General features: G+C 36.8%; 1 protein-coding gene across 1 annotated transcript in view; it reads left to right on the top strand.

The window, feature by feature from the left end:
* The window catches only part of LOC110581157 (probable ubiquitin carboxyl-terminal hydrolase FAF-X), a 103,102-nt gene that overhangs the window by 43,012 nt on the left and 41,997 nt on the right, over nt 1-18,093 (top strand). The window contains 2 exon segments of the mRNA XM_044912041.1: nt 187-312; nt 780-949. Coding sequence (XP_044767976.1) covers nt 187-312; nt 780-949 — 296 coding nt within the window.

Genomic DNA, 18,093 nt, shown 5'->3' with positions numbered 1-18,093 from the left:
AATTTTATGACTTAAGGTGAAGATTTAAAAAAATGGGACAAAATCTACTTTAGATTTTAAAGACAGTGCAGAACATATTTGTGTTCTTAAAGCCATTTATACTACTATCAAAAAGAGAAATGTTTTGTTTTCTGATAACTTTACTTGATATTTTGTCAGCATTTTTGAGTATTCATTTTCTTTCAGGCTTCAAGACACATGCCTGATACTTGTGTAATTAGAGCTATACAAAAAATCATCTGGGCATCAGGATGTGGGGCATTAGATTTGGTATTTAGCCCCAATGAAGAAATCACAAAAATTTATGAGATGGTAAGAATTATTACAAAACTATATTCCTTTTATATAAAAGTTAATTGTGTACTAAATTTTTATCATCTCTGCCATCTTTTAAAGACCAAGCCATTTGTATCTATTAGTTTTGGGGGGGGGGGTTTGTGTTTTTTTTTTATCTTATTTTAGTTATCTGACAAAGAGAAAGAGTGCACATGCACACACACACACACACACAAACACACAAGCTGGGGGAGGGGCAGACAGAGAGGGAGAAGCAGGCTCTCTGCTGAGGAGGGAGCCCACTGCAGGACTTAATCCCAGGACCCTGGGATCATGACCTGACCCAAAGGCAGACACCTAACCCACTGAGCCACCCAGGCGCCCCTATTAATTTAAAGTAAACTTACAGCTATAATTAAGATGACAATATATAATTTTATTTTGAAAATAAAACACTTAAGTGTATCTTAAAGAGTAATTTATTCTTGATTCTAACTTTACAGACCCCCAGTGCAAGCAGTGAGCCAGACATGGAGGATGAACAGGTTTGCTGTGAAGCATTGGAAGTGATGACATTATGTTTTGCTCTGATTCCAACAGCCTTGGATGCACTTAGTAAAGAAAAAGCCTGGCAGACATTTATCATCGACTTACTATTGCACTGTCCCAGCAAGTAAGTGGTTTGTTTTGTTTTGTTTTTTTTTAATCTAGAAGAAGGCTGACCTTTTTCTTTGAAGCAGAAAGGAATTAGTTTTGATCATAATTTATCTCAGAAGTCAAATAAGGAAATCTTTTCGTTGTCTACATAGTACTTTGATATTTAGGAAACTTGTATTTAACATGTTTCACTTAACCTAAGTGGACATTTCAGTGGCCTTAAGAACTTTTATTAAAAGTGTCATGCAGTCATCACCACTATCTCCTAAATTTTTCATTATCCAAACAAATTTTTTTAAGTCGTAATTCCCATTTTCCAAACCTTCCATCCCTTGGTTTACCTCTGATTTATATACTACCTCTGTGAACTTGCCTATTAGAAGAACCTAACGTAAAAGGAATACACAGTATTAGTCCTATTGTGTTTGGATTGTTTCATATAGCATAATGTTCTCAAAGTTCATCCATGTTGTAGCATATTGCAGAATTTCCTTCCTTTTTAAAGCTGAATGACCCATTGTCTGTATATGCCATGTTTTTGCTTATAAAGGTCATCTGTTGATGGATACTTCAGTTGTTTCCACTGTTGGGTATTCTAAATGCTGCTGCTGTGATAATTGCTGTGAACCTAGATACCTATTTGAGTACCCATTCTCAGTTCTTTTGAGAATGTGCCTTGGAAATAAATATTACTTGGTAATTCTATGTTAAACTTTTTGAGGGTCCAAAAAAAGGAAGTGACTCACTGTATTATATTGCCACAAGCCATGTATAGAGATTCCTATTTCTCCATATCCTCTCCCAGGCTTGTTATTTTTTAACTTTCTTTAAAATAGTAGCCCTTCCAGTGGGTTATTACATAACATTTTATGATGGTTTTGATTTTTATTTCTGAATATGGTGTTGAGCATTTTTTCATGTGCTATTAAGTCTAGTGTGGAGAAGTGTCTTTTTAAATCCATTTTTAGGGGTGCCTGGATGGCTCGGTTGAGCGTCTGCCTTCAGCTTAGGTCCCAGGGTCGTGGGATCAAGCCCATCATCAGGCTCCCTGCTCAGCTGGGAGTCTGCTTCTCCGTCCCCCTCCCTCCATCCCTCTCTGTGTGCTCGCTCTCTCTCAAATGAATAAATAAAATCTTTGAAATAAGTAAATCCATTCTGAAACTGAATTGTTTATATGAATTTTAGGATAGGTTTTCCCCATTTTGGCAGTAAACACCATTGGAATTTTGAAAGACATTACATTAAATCTGTTGATTCATTTGGTAGTATTTACATCTTAATATGAAGTCTTTCGGTGCATCAACATGTTGTCTTTTATTTAGGTTTTCCATTTCTTTCAACACAGTTGCTCCTTTTTAGTTATGTTTGTTTATTCTTGAGTATTTGTCCTTTTTGCTGCTATTGTAGGTAGCTGCTGTTTTTTTCCTAAATTTCTTAATTGTTTTGAATTGTTCATTGATACTATCTAGAAATATAAGTAATTTTTGTGTATTGATTTTATACTTACAGTTTTGCTGAATTCAGTTTCTTTATGAATTCTTCAAATTTTATTAGTATATCATGTCTTTTACAAATATAGTTTTACTTCCATCTCCCCAGTTTTTATGTTTCATTTGCCTTTGCTTTGCTTTATGCTTTTCTATATTGAATAGAAGAAGTGGTATCAGACATCCTTGTCTTGTTCCTGATACAGAAAGCTTTTAGTCTTTTATCATCGAGTATGATATTAAGTCAAAGCTTTTCATATAGGATCTTTATCGTGTTGAGATTTTCTTTAATTCTTTCCTCATTAAATGTTTTTATCATGAAAAGGGTAAGTTTTTTTCTGAATCAATTGAGATGAGCGCAGAGCTTTTTCCTTCATCATATTTATGTGATGTGTAAAAAGTTGTGTTTTTTTTTTAAGATTTTATGTATTTATTTGTCAGAGAGGGAGATAGAGAGCAGAAGCAGCAGCAGAAGCAGAGGGAGAAGCAGGCTCCCCACTGAGCCAGGAGCCCAATATGGGGCTCGATCCCAGGACCCTGGGATCATGACCTGAGGCTGAAGGCAGCCGCTCAACCAACTGAGCCACCCAGGTGCCTTGCCTTCAAAAATAGTTTTATTAATATAAAAATAGATTTATTAAAATAAAATATACTGATTTATATGTTGAAACTGTCTTGCATTATTAGGATAAATCTCACTTGGTCATTGGGTATAATATTTTTAATATACTTATAAATTTGGTTGTTAATATTTTGTTGAGGAATTTTAATATTTTTATTATAGTAAAAAATATATAACATTTTTACCCACTTTAAATTGATAGTTTTATATTAAATATATTTATATGATTTCAAGAAGCTGTAGAATTGTTTCATCTTGCAGAAGTGAAACAGTATATTCACTAAACGCTAATTTACCCACCTACAGCATCACCAGTATTTCCCTTTGGCACACACTTTTTTACTCTCTGTTTCTATGATTTTGGCTACTTTAGATTCTTTGTATGATTGGAATATACAGTATTTTGTCTTTATGTCACTGGGTTAGTTGCTTAGCATGATGTTCTGGAGGTTTTTCCATATTGTAGCATGTGACAGGATTTCCCCCCTTTTTAAGGCTACATAAAATTCCTCTCCATATATTATCACATATTCTTTATTCATTCATGTGTTGATAGACATTTGTGTTGCTTCCATCTCTTGGCTATTGTGAACAATTCTTTGATGAACGTGGATGTGCAGACATCTCTTCAAGAATGTACTTTGAATTCTTTTGCATATATACCCATTAGTGGGATTGCTGGGTCATAGTTAATTCTATTTTTAGTATTTTGAGGAATCTCAGTACTCTTTTTCGTAGTCACTGCACCATTTTACATTCCCCCCAACAGTGCACAAGGGTTCCAATTTGTCTACATTTTTAATGGCACCTGTTGTTTTGATAGTAGTCATCCTAGTGGGTGCAAACTGACATCTCATTGTGTTTTGATTTGCATTTCACTTATGAGCTCCTTTTCATATGCTTGTTGGCCCTTCTGAGAATATTTGTATTTCTATTCTTAAGGGGTTATTGGTCTTTTTTATTATATAATATCTTTGACTTTGTTGTCATCATGATTTGGCATTATGGAATAAATTTCTGCAGTTTCTCCCTTTAAATTGTTAACAAGAAATGACTGATTTGTTTTCATTCTTCTTTAGTAGTATTCACCACTGAAGCTTTTTCTGCTGGTATGCTTTGTTTTCTTTACCTTTTCTTTTTTTTTCTTTTTCTTTTTTATCTTTAGTAGGCCTCCTCCCACCCCCCCATGTAGGGCTTGAACTCATGACCCACACATCAAGAGTCACATGCTCCACTGACTGAGCCAGCCAGGAGCCTCACTTTTTTTTTTTTTTTAAGGTTGTATTTATTTATTTGATAGAGAGCACAAGTAGGCAGAGAGACAGGCAGAGGGAGAGGGAGAAGCAGGCTCTCCGCTGAGCAAGGAGCCCGATGCAGGGCTCGATCATGACCTGAGCCAAAGGCAGCCGCTTAACCGACAGCCATCCAGGCGCCCCTGGGGGATGGTTTTTGATAACTGTTGAAATTCCCTTCCTTGTTACAAATCTCTTCATTGATTTATCATCTAATTTTTAAAGTATCTTCTGTTTACCTTTAATTAAGTGTGCTAGTCTTTTAGTACTTTTCTGTCTGAAATTATAATTGTTTGAATTGTCACTTCTCTAGCTTTCTTTTAGTGTTTGTGTACAATGTCTTCTCCAACATTTTAATCTATGTCTTCTAATATGGATTCCTTTTTCGTAGGATATACTAGGCTGTAACATGTTTATATGCTTTGATTACATATTTTTTAGTGTATTTAGATATTTGAGGGTCTTTTGGGGGGTTTTTTGTTTTTGTTTTTAAAGATTTTATTTATTTGTCAGAGCACAAGCAGGGGGACTGGCAGGCAGAGGGAGAAGCAGACTCCCCGCTGAGCAGGGAGCCTGATGCAGGACTCAGTCCTAGGACCCTGGGATCATGACCCGAGCCAAAGACAGATGCTTAACCAACTGCGCCACCCAGGCATCCCTAGACCTTTGAGTTTTAATATTATTAATATTATTGGTATCTTTGTACTATTGGCTGCCATGTTTCTCCTTGTTTTCTGTTCATTCTCCATGTTCTTGATTCCTTCTCCTTCACTTTTTTCTGCCTTCTTTTTCTATATTTTTCTAGAACTATGTAACTTACTAGATTTCCTATACAGAGATTACCTATACTAGTAGTTTTTCTCAGAGTTTGTAAATTGGTCACAAGTGCTAAAATTATCTCACTGGAAAATGACTAGAAATAAGTTTCTTTGATGCATTATAATTTTGAAGAAAATTTCTTTCTGAGAAAGCAAATATGGAATCTTTTAATATTGTATATTGATCTATTTTTATTTCTAAAAATTTTCCCCAGCTTTATTGAGATGTATGTGATAAGTGAAAGATATATATATATATATATGAGGTACAATATGATTTTCTTAAATATATACATTGTGACATAAAAAAATATATATATATACATTGTGACATGATTACTGCAGTCAAGGCAATTTGTATGTCCTTCACTTTACATAGTTAATGATTTTTTGCATAGTGAGGACACTTGGAATCATCTGTTAGCAGATTTTAAGAACAAAATCTGTTACTAAGTATAGTTACCAAATTGTATGTTATTTTTCCAACAAAATTCGTTGAAACGCTGGATATTTGGATAGCCAAAACTTTGTGCCTTCTACCAACATTTTCCCAGCCACTATTCTACTCTCTGTTTTTAAGGATGTGAGTATTTTATATTACCCATTTAAGTGAGATTATGCAGTATTTGTCTTTTGGGGTCCATCTTATTTCACTTGGCCACTTGTCCTCCTATCACAAATGGCACAATTCCCTTCTTTTTAATAGTTGAGCTATATTCCATTGTATATGTATATCATATTTTCTTTATCTAGCCATCCATCATCAGTGTTTAGATTGTTTCCATGTCTTGACTATTGTGAATAATGCTGCAATGATCATGAGAATGGAAATATTTCTTCAAGATACTGATTTTATTCAATTGGATATATATCCAGAAGTTGGATTGCTGGATGATAAAATCGTTTTATTTTTAGTGTTTTAAGGAATCTTCATAATGTTTTCCATAACAGATGTACAAATTTACATTCCCACCAACATTGTGCAAGGGTTCTCTTTTATCCACATTGTTGCAAACACTTGTTATCTCTTGACTTTTTAAAAATAGCCATCCTAACAGGTCTGAGGTGATAACCTGTTTTGGTTTGATTTGTATTTCCCGATGATGAGTCACATTGTTCTTCTCACATACCTATTCACCATTTATTTATTTTTCTTTGAAAAAGTTGTCTGTTCAGGTCCTTTCCCCTTTTTAGGCTGTTAATTATTTTGCTGTTGAGCTGCGTAAGTTCCTTATATTTTGAATATAAACCTCTTACCAGAAGCATAGTTTGCAAATATATTCTCTTATTCTGTAGGTTGCCTTTTCATTCTGTTAATTGTTTTCTTTGCTATGTAGAAGTTCTTTAGTTTGATGCAGTCCTCTTTATCCATTTTTGCTTTTGTTGACAGTTCTTTTGATGTCATACCCAAAAATCAGTTCATAAGACCCATATCAGAAGTTTTTTCTCAGGGCATCTGGGTGGCTCAGTCAGTTAAGTGTCTGCCTTCGGCTCAGGTCATGATCCTGGGGTCCTGGGATCCAGCCCTACATCAGGCTCCTTTCTTGGCAAGGAGCCTTCTTCTCCCTCTCTCTGCCTGCCATTCCCCTTGCTTTTGCGCTCGCTCTTGCTCTCTCTTTCTGTATCAAATAGATAAGCAAGGGGCACCTGGGTGGCTCAGTGGTTAAGCGTCTGCCTTCGGCTCAGGTCATGATCCCAGAGTCCTGGGATCAAGCCCCGCATCGGGCTCCCTGATCAGCAGGAGCCTGCTTCTCCCTCTCCCGCTCCCCCTGCTTGTGTTCCTGCTCTCACTATCTCTCTCTGTCAAATAAATAAATAAAATCTTTAAAAAATAAATCAATAAATAAATAAGCAAAATCTTTTCTTTTTTAAAGCTTTTTCTGTTTTTTTTCTTTTTTTTTTTTTTTAAGATTCTATTTCTTTGAGGGTGCCTGGGTGGCTCAGTTGGTTAAGCGACTGCCTTCGGCTCAGGTCAGGATCCCGGAGTCCTGGGATCAAGTCCCACATCACGCTCCCGGCTCAGTGGGAGCCTGCTTCTCCCTCTGACCCGGTCCCCTCTCATGCTGTTTCTCTCTCTCTCTAATTAATTAATTAATTAATTAAATCTTTTTAAAAAAAAGATTCTATTTATTTGAGAGAGAGAGAGAGAGAACACAAGCAGGGAGAGTAGCAGAGGGATTGGGAGAAGCAGGCTGCCTGCTAAGCACAGAGCCTGATGCAGACTCAATCCCAGGACCCTGAGATCATGATCTGAGCTGAAGGCAGACATTTAATCAACTGAGCCACAAGGCACCCCTCTCTGTTTTCCTCTTAAGTTTAAGACTTAATTGATTTTTATGTATGGTGTGAAATAAGTGTCCTTTTCATTATTATGTATGTGGATTTTCAGTTTCCCCAATATCATTTATTGAAGAAACCTTACTTAATTTCCCTTGGCACCCTTCTCAAAGATCAGTTGACCATAAAATGGATGGTTTTATTTCTGAGATGTTTGTTCTGTCCATATGTGTATATGTTTCTCTTTATGCAAGTAATATACTGTTGATTACTATAGCTTTATAATACAGTTTGAGGAGTGCCTGGGTGTCTCAGTCATTAAGCGTCTGCCTTCGGCTCAGGTCATGATCCCAGGGTCCTGGGATAGAGCCCCACATCGGGCTCCCTGCTCAGTGGGAAGCCTGCTTCTCCCTCTCCCACTCTTCCTGCTCTTGTGTTCCCTCTCTCGCTGTATCTCTGTCAAATAAATAAATATAATCTTTAAAAAAAAATACAGTTTGAAATCAAGAAGCATGATGCTCCATCTTTGTTCTTAATCAGGATTGGTTTGATTATTAGAGGTCTTTTGTGGCACCATATGTATATACGATTGTTTTTTCTGTTTCTGTGAGCATGCTGTCAGTATTTTGGCAGGGACTGTGTATTGAAGTAGATTGTGTTCAAATGGACATTTTAACCATATAAGTACTCCTAATCCATCAATATGGGTTGTCTTTAATTTCCTTATCAGTATTACAGTTTTCAGTGTACAAGTCCTACATCTCTTTGTTTAAGGTTTATTCTAAGCTTATTCTTCTGTTAATACTGTTAACAGGATTGTTTTCTTAATACTGGTGTGGGTTTTTTTGATGGTTCTTTTTGTATAGAAATGAAACTTTTGTATTTTGATTTTGTATTTTTTTATTGTTGCATCATTAGAATTTTCTCTGTTCTCTTTTTTTTTTTTTTTTTTTAAGATTTTATTTATTTGACAGAGAGACAGACAGCTAGAACAGGAACACAAGCAGGGGGAGTGGGAGAAGGAGAAGCAGGCTTCCTGCTGAGCAGGGAGCCCGATGTGGGACTCGATCCCAGGACCCTGGGATCATGACGTGAGCTGAAGGCAGACGCTTAACAACTGAGCCACCCAGGCGCCCACATCATTAGAATTTTCTACATATGTCATTTGTAGTCAGTTTTACTTCTCTGGATCAATCTTATGTCTTGTCTAAATGCTCTAGAAATAATTTCTACTTCTGTGTTAATAGAAGTGGTGAAATTGGGTATCCTTGCCTTGTACTGGCTGTTAGAGGGGAAAGCTTTTAAATTTCTATCATTGATTATAATGTTAAGTATGGGCTTTCCACAATGCATTGTATTGAGGTAAGTTCCTTCTGTTTCTTTTAAGGTTTTTAATCACAAATGGATATCTAACTTTACCAAATCATTTGTTTTCCTACATTGAGATGATCATTGTACTTTTATTCCTTTTTGTAAATGTGATGAATGACATGGACTTAATTTGTGTAATTGAACCATCCTTGTGTTCCAAGGATAACTCCCACAAGGTAATGATGTATAATCCTTTTTATGTCCTGTTGAATTTTATTTGGTATTACTGTATTGGGGATTTTTGCATCTGTGTTCATCAGGGATATTGACCTGTAGTTTTCTTTTCCTAGTGTTTTTAGTTAGCTTTTGTGTCAAGATGATGCTGCCGTCATAAAAGCAGTTTGGAAATGTATCCACTTACTCCAGTTTTCGGAACACATGAAAAAGGATAGGTGTTGGGGCACCTGGATGGCTCGGTTGGTTATGTGTCTGCCTTTGGCTCAGGTGATAATCTCAGGGTCCTGGGATTGAACCCCATGTTGGGCTCCTTGCTCAAAAGGCAGTCTGCTTCTCCCTCTTCCTCTGCCCCTCCCCCTGCTTGTGCTCCCTCACTCATGCTCTCTCTCAAATAAATAAAATTCTTTTCTTTCTCTTCCTTTCTTTTCCTTTCTTTCTTTTCTTTTTTTTCTTTTCTGTTCTTTTTTTTTTTTCTTTCCTTCTCTTTTCTTTTTTAATGGATAGATATTGGGCACCTGGGTGGCTCAGTTGGTTAAATGTACAAGTCTTGATTTCATTTCAGATCATGATATCAGGATCATCAGATCCAGCCCTGAACTAGGAGGCTCCGTGCTGGGCATGGAGCATGCTTATTAACATTCTCTCTCTCTCTCCTCCTCTCTAAATACATATAAATAAATAAATGGGATGGGGCGCTGGGTGGCTCAGTCAGTCAGCGTCTGACTCCTGATTTCGGCTCAGGTCATGATCTCAGGGTCATGAGGCTGAGCCCCACATCGTGGTCTGTGCCTAGAGCAGTCTGCTTGAAATTCTTTGTCCCCCTGCCCCTCCCACCAAGCGCTCTAAATAAATAAAAAATAAAGTCTTTAAAAAATAAAGATAGGTATTAACTTCCTAGCAGTGGTAAAAATTACCAATGAAACTATCTATTCTGGCCTTATATTTGTTCAGAGTTTTTAATTACTAAGTCATGCTTTTTATTTGTTATTGGTCTGTTTTTTTTTTCTTGATTCAGGTTTGCTAGATTATATATTTCTAGGAAATTACCAAATTTTTTTTAGATTTCTGTTGGTATAATATTATAACACTATAATATTTTTTCATAATAACTTCATAATAATTATTTCTGGTCCTTTTTATTTCTGAGGCATCCATTATAATGTTTCCTCTTTAATTTCTGATTTTATTTGAGTCTTCTATTTTTCTTAGTCTGGCTAAGGATTTCTCAATTTGAAGTTTCCCTTTTATATTGCTTTTCCTGCATCCCACAAGTTTTGATATGTTGTGCTTTCATTTTCTCAAAATAATTCTTTAAGTTCCCTCTTTTTGACTCTCTCTTTTACTTAATGGTTGTTCAAAAGTATATTGTTTTGTTTCTATGTATTTGTGAATTTTCCTGTTTCTAGTTTCATTGCATTGTGGTTAGAAGAGCTACTTCGAATGATTTTCAGCTTCTTGAATTTAAGACTTGTTTTGTGGGCGCCTGGGTGGCTCAGTTGGTTAAGCGACTGCCTTCGACTCAGGTCATGATCCTGGAGTCCCTGGATTGAGTCCCGCATCAGGCTCCCTGCTCGGCAGGGAGTCTGCTTCTCCCTCTGACCCTCCCCCCTCTCATGTGCTTGCTCTCTCTCCTTCTCTCTCTCTCTCAAATAAATAAATAAAAATCTTTAAAAAAAAAAAAAAAGACTTGTTTTGTGACCTTACATGCAATTCATTCTGGATTATGTCCCTTAGGATGCACGTGACAAGAAAGTGTATTCTGCTGTTAGGTAGAAAGTTCTGAATATGTCTGTTAGATCCATTTAGTCTGTAGTGTTGTTCAGTTCTGCTTTTTTCTTATTAATTTTCTGACTGAGGAATCTGTAAGAGTGGAGTTTTTAAAGTCTGTTTCTATTATTATATTGCAATCTATTTGTAGTTTCAGATCTTTCAGTATTCATTTTAGACATTTAGGTGCTTTGATGTTGGGTGACTATATATTTATAGTTGTTATATCTTCCTGTTGAATTGACCTTTTATCAGTATCTAATATCCTTTTTGGTTTCTCATAACAGTTCTTGACTTAATGCTGTTCTGTCTATTCATTTGTGTTATCTTTTAGTTACCATTTGCATGGAACATCTTTATTCTTCTCTTCACTGTCAGCCACAGTCACACTCTTGTGGACAGCATATGGTGGGATCTTGTTTTTTATATCTTTTTTTATATTACTTTTTGATTGTAGTCATAATTCCCTTATAACTAATACTTGATAGAAAATGGAATCTGGGGCTCCTGGGTGGCTCAGTCGTTAAGCGTCTGCCTTTGGCTCAGGTCATGATCTCAGGATCCCGGAATCAAGGCCCTCATCGGGCTCCCTGTTCAGCAGGAAGCCTGCTTCTCCCTTTCCCACTCCCCCTGCTTGTGTTCCCTCTCTTGCTGTCTCTCTCTCTTTCAAATAAATAAGTAAGTCTTAAAAAGGGAGGGGGGATTTGACATTACTTACAATTATATTAACATTCACAGAAGCTGAACATCACAGGCATATGGGTGTACTATGACCACAAAATGTCTTTACTTCCCAAGTACTTTTAAATTTTAGCTGTGAAGGTCAGTTACCAGACCCAAACTTGTCTTAACAAGTAGAATTTTTATGTCCATTCATTCAGAGAGTCTCTTTGATCTCTCTGGGCCTATTCATTTGCAGATAAGAATAGAAATTGTAACAGGGCTCCTTATGTCACATATTCACATGTGATGCCCATTTTCGTTTGCTGTCCAGTTTCTTTAAGATAAAAGTGTGACTTGCAGCAGGGCTACATAGATAAGGAAGTTCCATATGGATGAGATCACATGCTCACACATCTTCATTTCATCTCCTCAGGATCCAGCTTCGGTCTGAGGCCCTGGATTTGCTTCTACAGCTTCCAACTCCACTCGCACCTCTTTTCATTGGCTACCTGGTGCCCGTCCTTTATCTTACTTTAATCCATATATCTATTCAGTGTTTTTTGATTAGCAGATTTAGGCCATTTTAGATTCAAAGTAATTTTTAAAAGATACAGAGTTACTTTTGCTGTTTTCTTCATTGTTTTCCATATTTTGTACTTTTTTCCTTCCTCTTTGCTATTCTGCTTTGTGATCTGATTTTTTTGTAGTGAAATGTTTTCATTTTTCTTTATCTATTGTGTATCCAATAGAACTTTTTTCTTTGTCGTTAGTTACCATGAGAAAAAATATCTTCTATCAGTATATTTTAAACTTATATCCTAAGTCTTAGACAAAAACTTCACTTTTTTTTCTTGATTTGTCTGCGTTCTTTCTAACACTTGTTTTCTGATTTTTTTTTTTATAGTTATCCATTGTTTTTGGTGTGAGGTAGTATCACCTTCTAGGTTTGATTTGCATGTCCCAAATGATGAACGTTTTTTCATGTGCCGATTAGCCAGTCCGAGAGAAATGACTATTCAAGTCTTTTGGCCACTTCTACTTTCTGGCCCTCCCACGTTTTTTGGTCACAACCTATATCTATATTGTGTATCCATTAACAAATTACTGTAGTGGCTATAGTGATTTTATGGCTATAGTGATTTTAAAACTTTTGCCTTTTGAGGCGCCTGAGTGGCTCAGTTGGTTAAGCGTCTGTCTTCGACTCGGGTCATGGTCCCCAGTCCTGAGATCAAGTCGTGTATTGGGCTTCCTGCTCAGTGGAGAGCTTGCTTCTCCTGCTCCCTCTGTTGCTCCCCCTGATTGTGCTTTCTCTTTTTACTCTGTGAAATAAATAAATTAAAAATACTAAAAAACAACAACAACTTTTTTTTTAATCTTTTTTTTTTTTAAAGATTTTATTTATTTATTCATGAGAGACAGAGAGAGAGAGAGGCAGAGGGAGAAGCAGGCTCCCAAGGAGTGGGGAGCCCGATGTGGGACTCGATCCCAGGACCCTGAGATCATGACCCGAGCCGAAGGCAGACGGTCAAGCATCTGAGCCACCCCTTTTAACTTTAATAATAGAGGTAATAATGATTTTCTATATCACTATAACAGTATTAGAAGAGGGACACCTTGGTGGATCAGTCAGTGAAGCGTCTGCCTTTGGCTCAGGTCATGATCCCAGGGTCCTGGGATTGAGCTCCAGCATTGGGCTCCCTGTTAAGGAGGGAGCCCGCTTTTCCCCCCCTCTGCTCATGCTCTGTCTCTCATGTGTGGTCTGTCAAATAAATAAATAAAATCTTTAAAAAAACACACACACAGTATTAGAAGAATATATTGAATTTGACTGTTTATCTTTACTAGTCAGTTTTATGCTTTCTTATATTTTTATGGTACTAATTAACATATTCAAAATGAAGAACTACTTTTAACATTTCTTACAATGTATTTCTTGTGGTGATGAATTCTCTCGTTGTTTGGGATGTCTTTATATTCAATTCTGAAATACAGCTTTACCAAGCATAGAATGCTTGGTTAACAATTTTTCCCTTTCAGCACTTTGAATATTACTCCCATTTTTTGCTGGCTTGCCAAGTTCTGCTGATTGTGGTAGGGTTTTATGGAGGATTCCTTTTATGTGAAGAGCCATTTTTCTAGCTGCTATCAAAATTCCCTCTTTTCTTTGATTTTTGATAATTGGATTATAATGTATGTGTCTTCATGAAATCTTCTTTTGTTGGTCCTGTTTGGGATCTGTGTTTCACATTCTGGTATCTGTATCTCTCCCAATATTTGGAAAGTTTTCAGCCATTCTCTCTCAAAATAAGTCCCTTCTCCTGTGATTCCCAAAATGTGTTTATTGATATTTCTTGATGTTGCCCCATAAATCTTACAGACTTTTTATCACTGTTTTTTATTTCTTTTTTCTCCTCTAACTGGACAATTTCAAATGACCTCTCTACACTTAATGTGTCCTTTCTTCCATTTCATTTCTGCTGCTAAAGCTCTCTGTTGAATTTTTTTCATTTCATTCATTGTATTCTTCAGCTGCAGAATTTCTTTTTGGTCCTTTTCAAAGATTTCTGTCTGTTTTCAGAAAGTCTTTGCATTTTGTTTATGTATTGTGTTCCTGAATTCAAACAATTATTTAGAATTCTTTGTCAGGCATTTTGTAGCTTTGCATTTCTGTGGAGTCAGTTACTTAAAGGTTATTTTACTAATTGGTGGTGTCATGCTTCCTTGTTTTTCTATGTTTTAATCACTTTGTGTTTTGTGTGCATTTGAGAGAGCAGTCACCCTTTCCAGACCTTACAGGCTGGAAGGACCTTAACCTATGAGTTAGTGTACAGGTGCTAGATTGATGGTATGTGGGAGTTCCTCCTTCAGAAGAGCGTAACAACACTGACTTCTGAGGAGTATAGGTCAGCATTAAGAAAGACATAGGTTCTTGGGAATCAGTGCTGCAGGTATTAGGTGTCAGAAGCAGCAATTTAGGTCTCTGGGGAAGTAAACAGCATGGCAGCAGCTCCTTCTCTGATTGCAACAACAGCTACAATTCCATCTCAGGTGGGATTAGCATTTGGTAGCATCTCCTTTACCAGCAGGGTGCAGTGGCAGCTCCTTCTCCAGGTTCTACATCTGCAGTGGTTTTTTTTCCAAGTGCAGCGAAGATTCTACACACATTTTCCAGCTGGGCTTGGCATTGGTGAAGGCTGAAGTAGTCCTCAGTGGCAGAAGTTGCTGTTGCCCAAAGCAGTGACAAGGCTATCTGGGTTCCTACTCTTCATTTTCCTCCCGTGAAGGAAAATTGCAAACTGAGTGGATCTCTATTGCATTGAACTGTGTCTTTTCCTCAGGGAAGGGGTAATGTAGGAAATACGCTTCTATACTTTTCAGTATGACTATTCTTGATTTTTATTATCCATATGTTTTATGTGCTACAGCCTCCTATTCAACTCTGAATCTGTCCCAGAAGTATTTTGTTGGCTCTGTAGTTGTTTATTGATTTTGTTGGAGGGACAAGCATGGAAACCTCCTATCCATAATTGGCTGACATGGCTTCACTTCTCTGATTTTGATTGATCATTTTATCTGATTGCATTTTTTCTCCCTTTGTATCAGTTACACTTCTTTAATTACTTTTTAAATGTGGTTGCCCTTGAATCTGCAAGAATACTATACAGGTTCAAGAATTTGGCAAATTCCTTCAAACATAGAATTTCCAAATTCCCCTCCTTTTCTTTGTAACACTGCTGTCATTCATTTCACTTATCCATACTCAACAACTTACTGTTCCCTTCATTATTTTGAACACATTATTATCTGTTAATTAAGAATAAGAAAAATGAGGGGTGCCTTGGGTGGCTCAGTCATTAGGCATCTACCTTCGGCTCAGGTTATGATCCCAGGGTCCTGGGATCGAGCCGCACATTGGGATTCCTGCTCGGCGGGAAGCCTGCTTCCTCTTCCACTCCCCCTGCTTGTGTTCCGTCTCTCACTCTCTCTCTCTTTCAAAAAGATAAATAAAATCTTAAAAAAAAAAAAGAATGAGAAAAATGTAATATTTTTTCCCTTAATTTAGTATTTATCTGAAGTTCTTTGTTTCTTTATATAGACTAAAGTTTTAGACTTGTATCATTTTCCTTCTTTTTGAAGTATTTAACATTTTGCAAGACAGGTCTACTGGCAGTTTCCTTATTTTTTGTCTGAGAAAGTGTTATTTGTGCTTTAGTTTTTAATGATAATTTTGCTATGTACAGATTTCTAAGTTGGTGAGTTTTTTCTTTCAACACTTTAAATATTTCACTATTTTCTTCTTGCTTTCATGGTTACTGAAGAGATGTCCAAGGTAATTATTATTACTCTTCTATAGGTAAGGTTTTTTACTCTCGCTTCTTTCAAGATTTTTCTCTCTTTTTTTGATTTTCTGCAGTTTGAATATGAAATGCCTACATAAGATTTTTTGTTATTAATCTTTCCTGATGTTCATAGTTTCCCTGATCACTGATTCAGAATGTCATTGATTTTGACCAATTCTCCATTGTTATTGGTTGAAATATTTCTTTGTTTTGTTTCCTTCTTATGTACCCCATTATCCATATGTTTTACTTTTTTGTAGTTGTCTCACGATTCTTGGTATTGTTTCACCTTTTTTCTTTTCTTTTTTTTTAAATTTATTTGACAGAGACACACAGTCAGAGAGGGAACAGAAGCGGGGGGGTGGGAGAGGGAGAAGCAGGCTTCCTGTGGAGCAGGGAGCCCGACACGGAGCTTGATCCCAGGACCCTGGGATCATGACCCGAGCTGAAGGCAGACGCTTAACGAGCCACCCAGGCGCCCCCACCTTTTTTCTTTTTCTTTGCATTTCAGTTTTCAGAGTTTCTCCTGCACTTTTTCAAGCTCACTGATTTTTTTTTTCAGTTGTGTAGTCTTTTGATGAGCCCATTACAGTCATTCTTCATTTCTGTTACACTGACATACCTCTAATGTTATTTAGTTGTTTCATAGAATTTCTGCTGTGTTGTTTACATTGCCTCCATGTTCGTATGTGTTCTTTAACTGTTAGATCCTTTGGCATATTAATTATACATTTTTCAAATTCTTAGTCTGGTAACTTTAACATCTTTGCTATATCTGTGTCTGATTCTGATATTTGCTCCTTCCTTCAGACTTTGTTTTTTTTATTTTTCTTTTAGTGTGTCTTTTAATTTTTGCTGAACTTGATGTATTTATTAGATAAATGGGCCTTATATGGGGAGGGGCTAGCTGGGTTACTGTCTCCTAAAGATATTGGTTGTCAAAGGCTAAAATTTACTGTGGTGTCCTTGTTTTTTTCCTTGTGTTGAGTTACATTTCTCTAGAAGACTCTTCTTTAATAAGATCTGAGAAGTTTAGTTTTTTCTTTTGAAATCCATGTTATATGGGCTCCCTATCCATATGGATTAGAGGAAGTTTTCTTACACTTTCATGATTAGGTTACAAACTCTCAGCTTTTGTTTATCTATGAACATCTTAGTTTATTTAAAATACAGTTTTGTCAGACATAGTATTTCTGCTTGATAGTTTTTTTTTCTTTCAGCACTTGGTTTATTTGTCCAAGGCCTTCTTGATGAAAAATACACTGATAATCTTAGTGAGAATCCTGTGTACCTGATGTGATGCTTCTCTTGCTATTCTGGAGATTCTTCGTTGGCTTTTCATAGTTCAAATACAATACATCTTTATGTAGGTCTGTTTGAATTCAGTCAGGTTCTTAAACTGTATGCCCATTTCATTCCTCAAATGGGGGAAATTTTTCAGCCTTTCAAATAATTCTATGCTGTTTTCTCTCTCTCTTCTCTACTTACACTCTTTTTTTTTTTTTTTTTTTTAAAGATTTTATTTATTTGAGACAGAGAGAATGAGAGAGAGAGAGCACATGAGAGGGGGGAGGGTCAGAGGCAGAAGCAGGCTCCCTGCCGAGCAGGGAGCCCGATGCGGGACTCGATCCCGGGACTCCAGGATCATGACCTGAGCCGAAGGCAGTCGCTTAACCAACTGAGCCACCCAGGCGCCCTCTACTTACACTCTTAATGCATATGTTGATCTGTTGATGGTATCACACAGGCCCTTTAGGGTATGTTCACTTTCATTCATTCTTTATGCTTCTGACATAATCAGTAGAATTGTCCTGTCTTTGCATCTGCTGATTTCTTAAACTGCCTGTTCAAATCTACTTACTTGAATACCTATAAAATGAATTTTTCATTTAAGTTCTTGTACTTTTCAGCTCCGCAACTTTTTAGGGGATTTCTTTTTATGTTTTCTGTCTCTTTATTGATTTTTTTCTATACATACCTCTTTTCTTGATGATATTCTCATATTCTTTTCATTCTTTGAGCATCTTTAAGAGAGTTTATTTTTTGTGGAGGTTTTTTGTTTTGTTTTCATTATTTTTAAGGTGTTTTTTGTTTTTTGTTTTTTGTTTTGTTCTTTTGTCAGAGAGAGGGAGAGCACAAACGGGGGGAGCGGCAGGCAGAGGAAGAAGCAGTCTCCCTCCTGAGCAGGGAGCCTGATGTGGGACTCAGTCCCAGGACCCTGGGATCACGACCTGACCTGAAGGCAGATGCTTAACCGACTGAGCCACCCAGGCGTCCCCAAGAGTTTATTACTTGTTTTGAAAGTCAGCATCTGGTTGTTCTCAGGGACATCTTCTGTTGACTACT

Source organism: Neomonachus schauinslandi, chromosome Y (genome assembly GCF_002201575.2).
Source record: "Neomonachus schauinslandi chromosome Y, ASM220157v2, whole genome shotgun sequence".
Classification (NCBI taxonomy): Eukaryota; Metazoa; Chordata; class Mammalia; order Carnivora; family Phocidae; genus Neomonachus; species Neomonachus schauinslandi.
The sequence above is the reverse complement of the archived record's forward strand: the minus strand, read 5'-3'. Positions and strand labels throughout refer to the sequence as shown.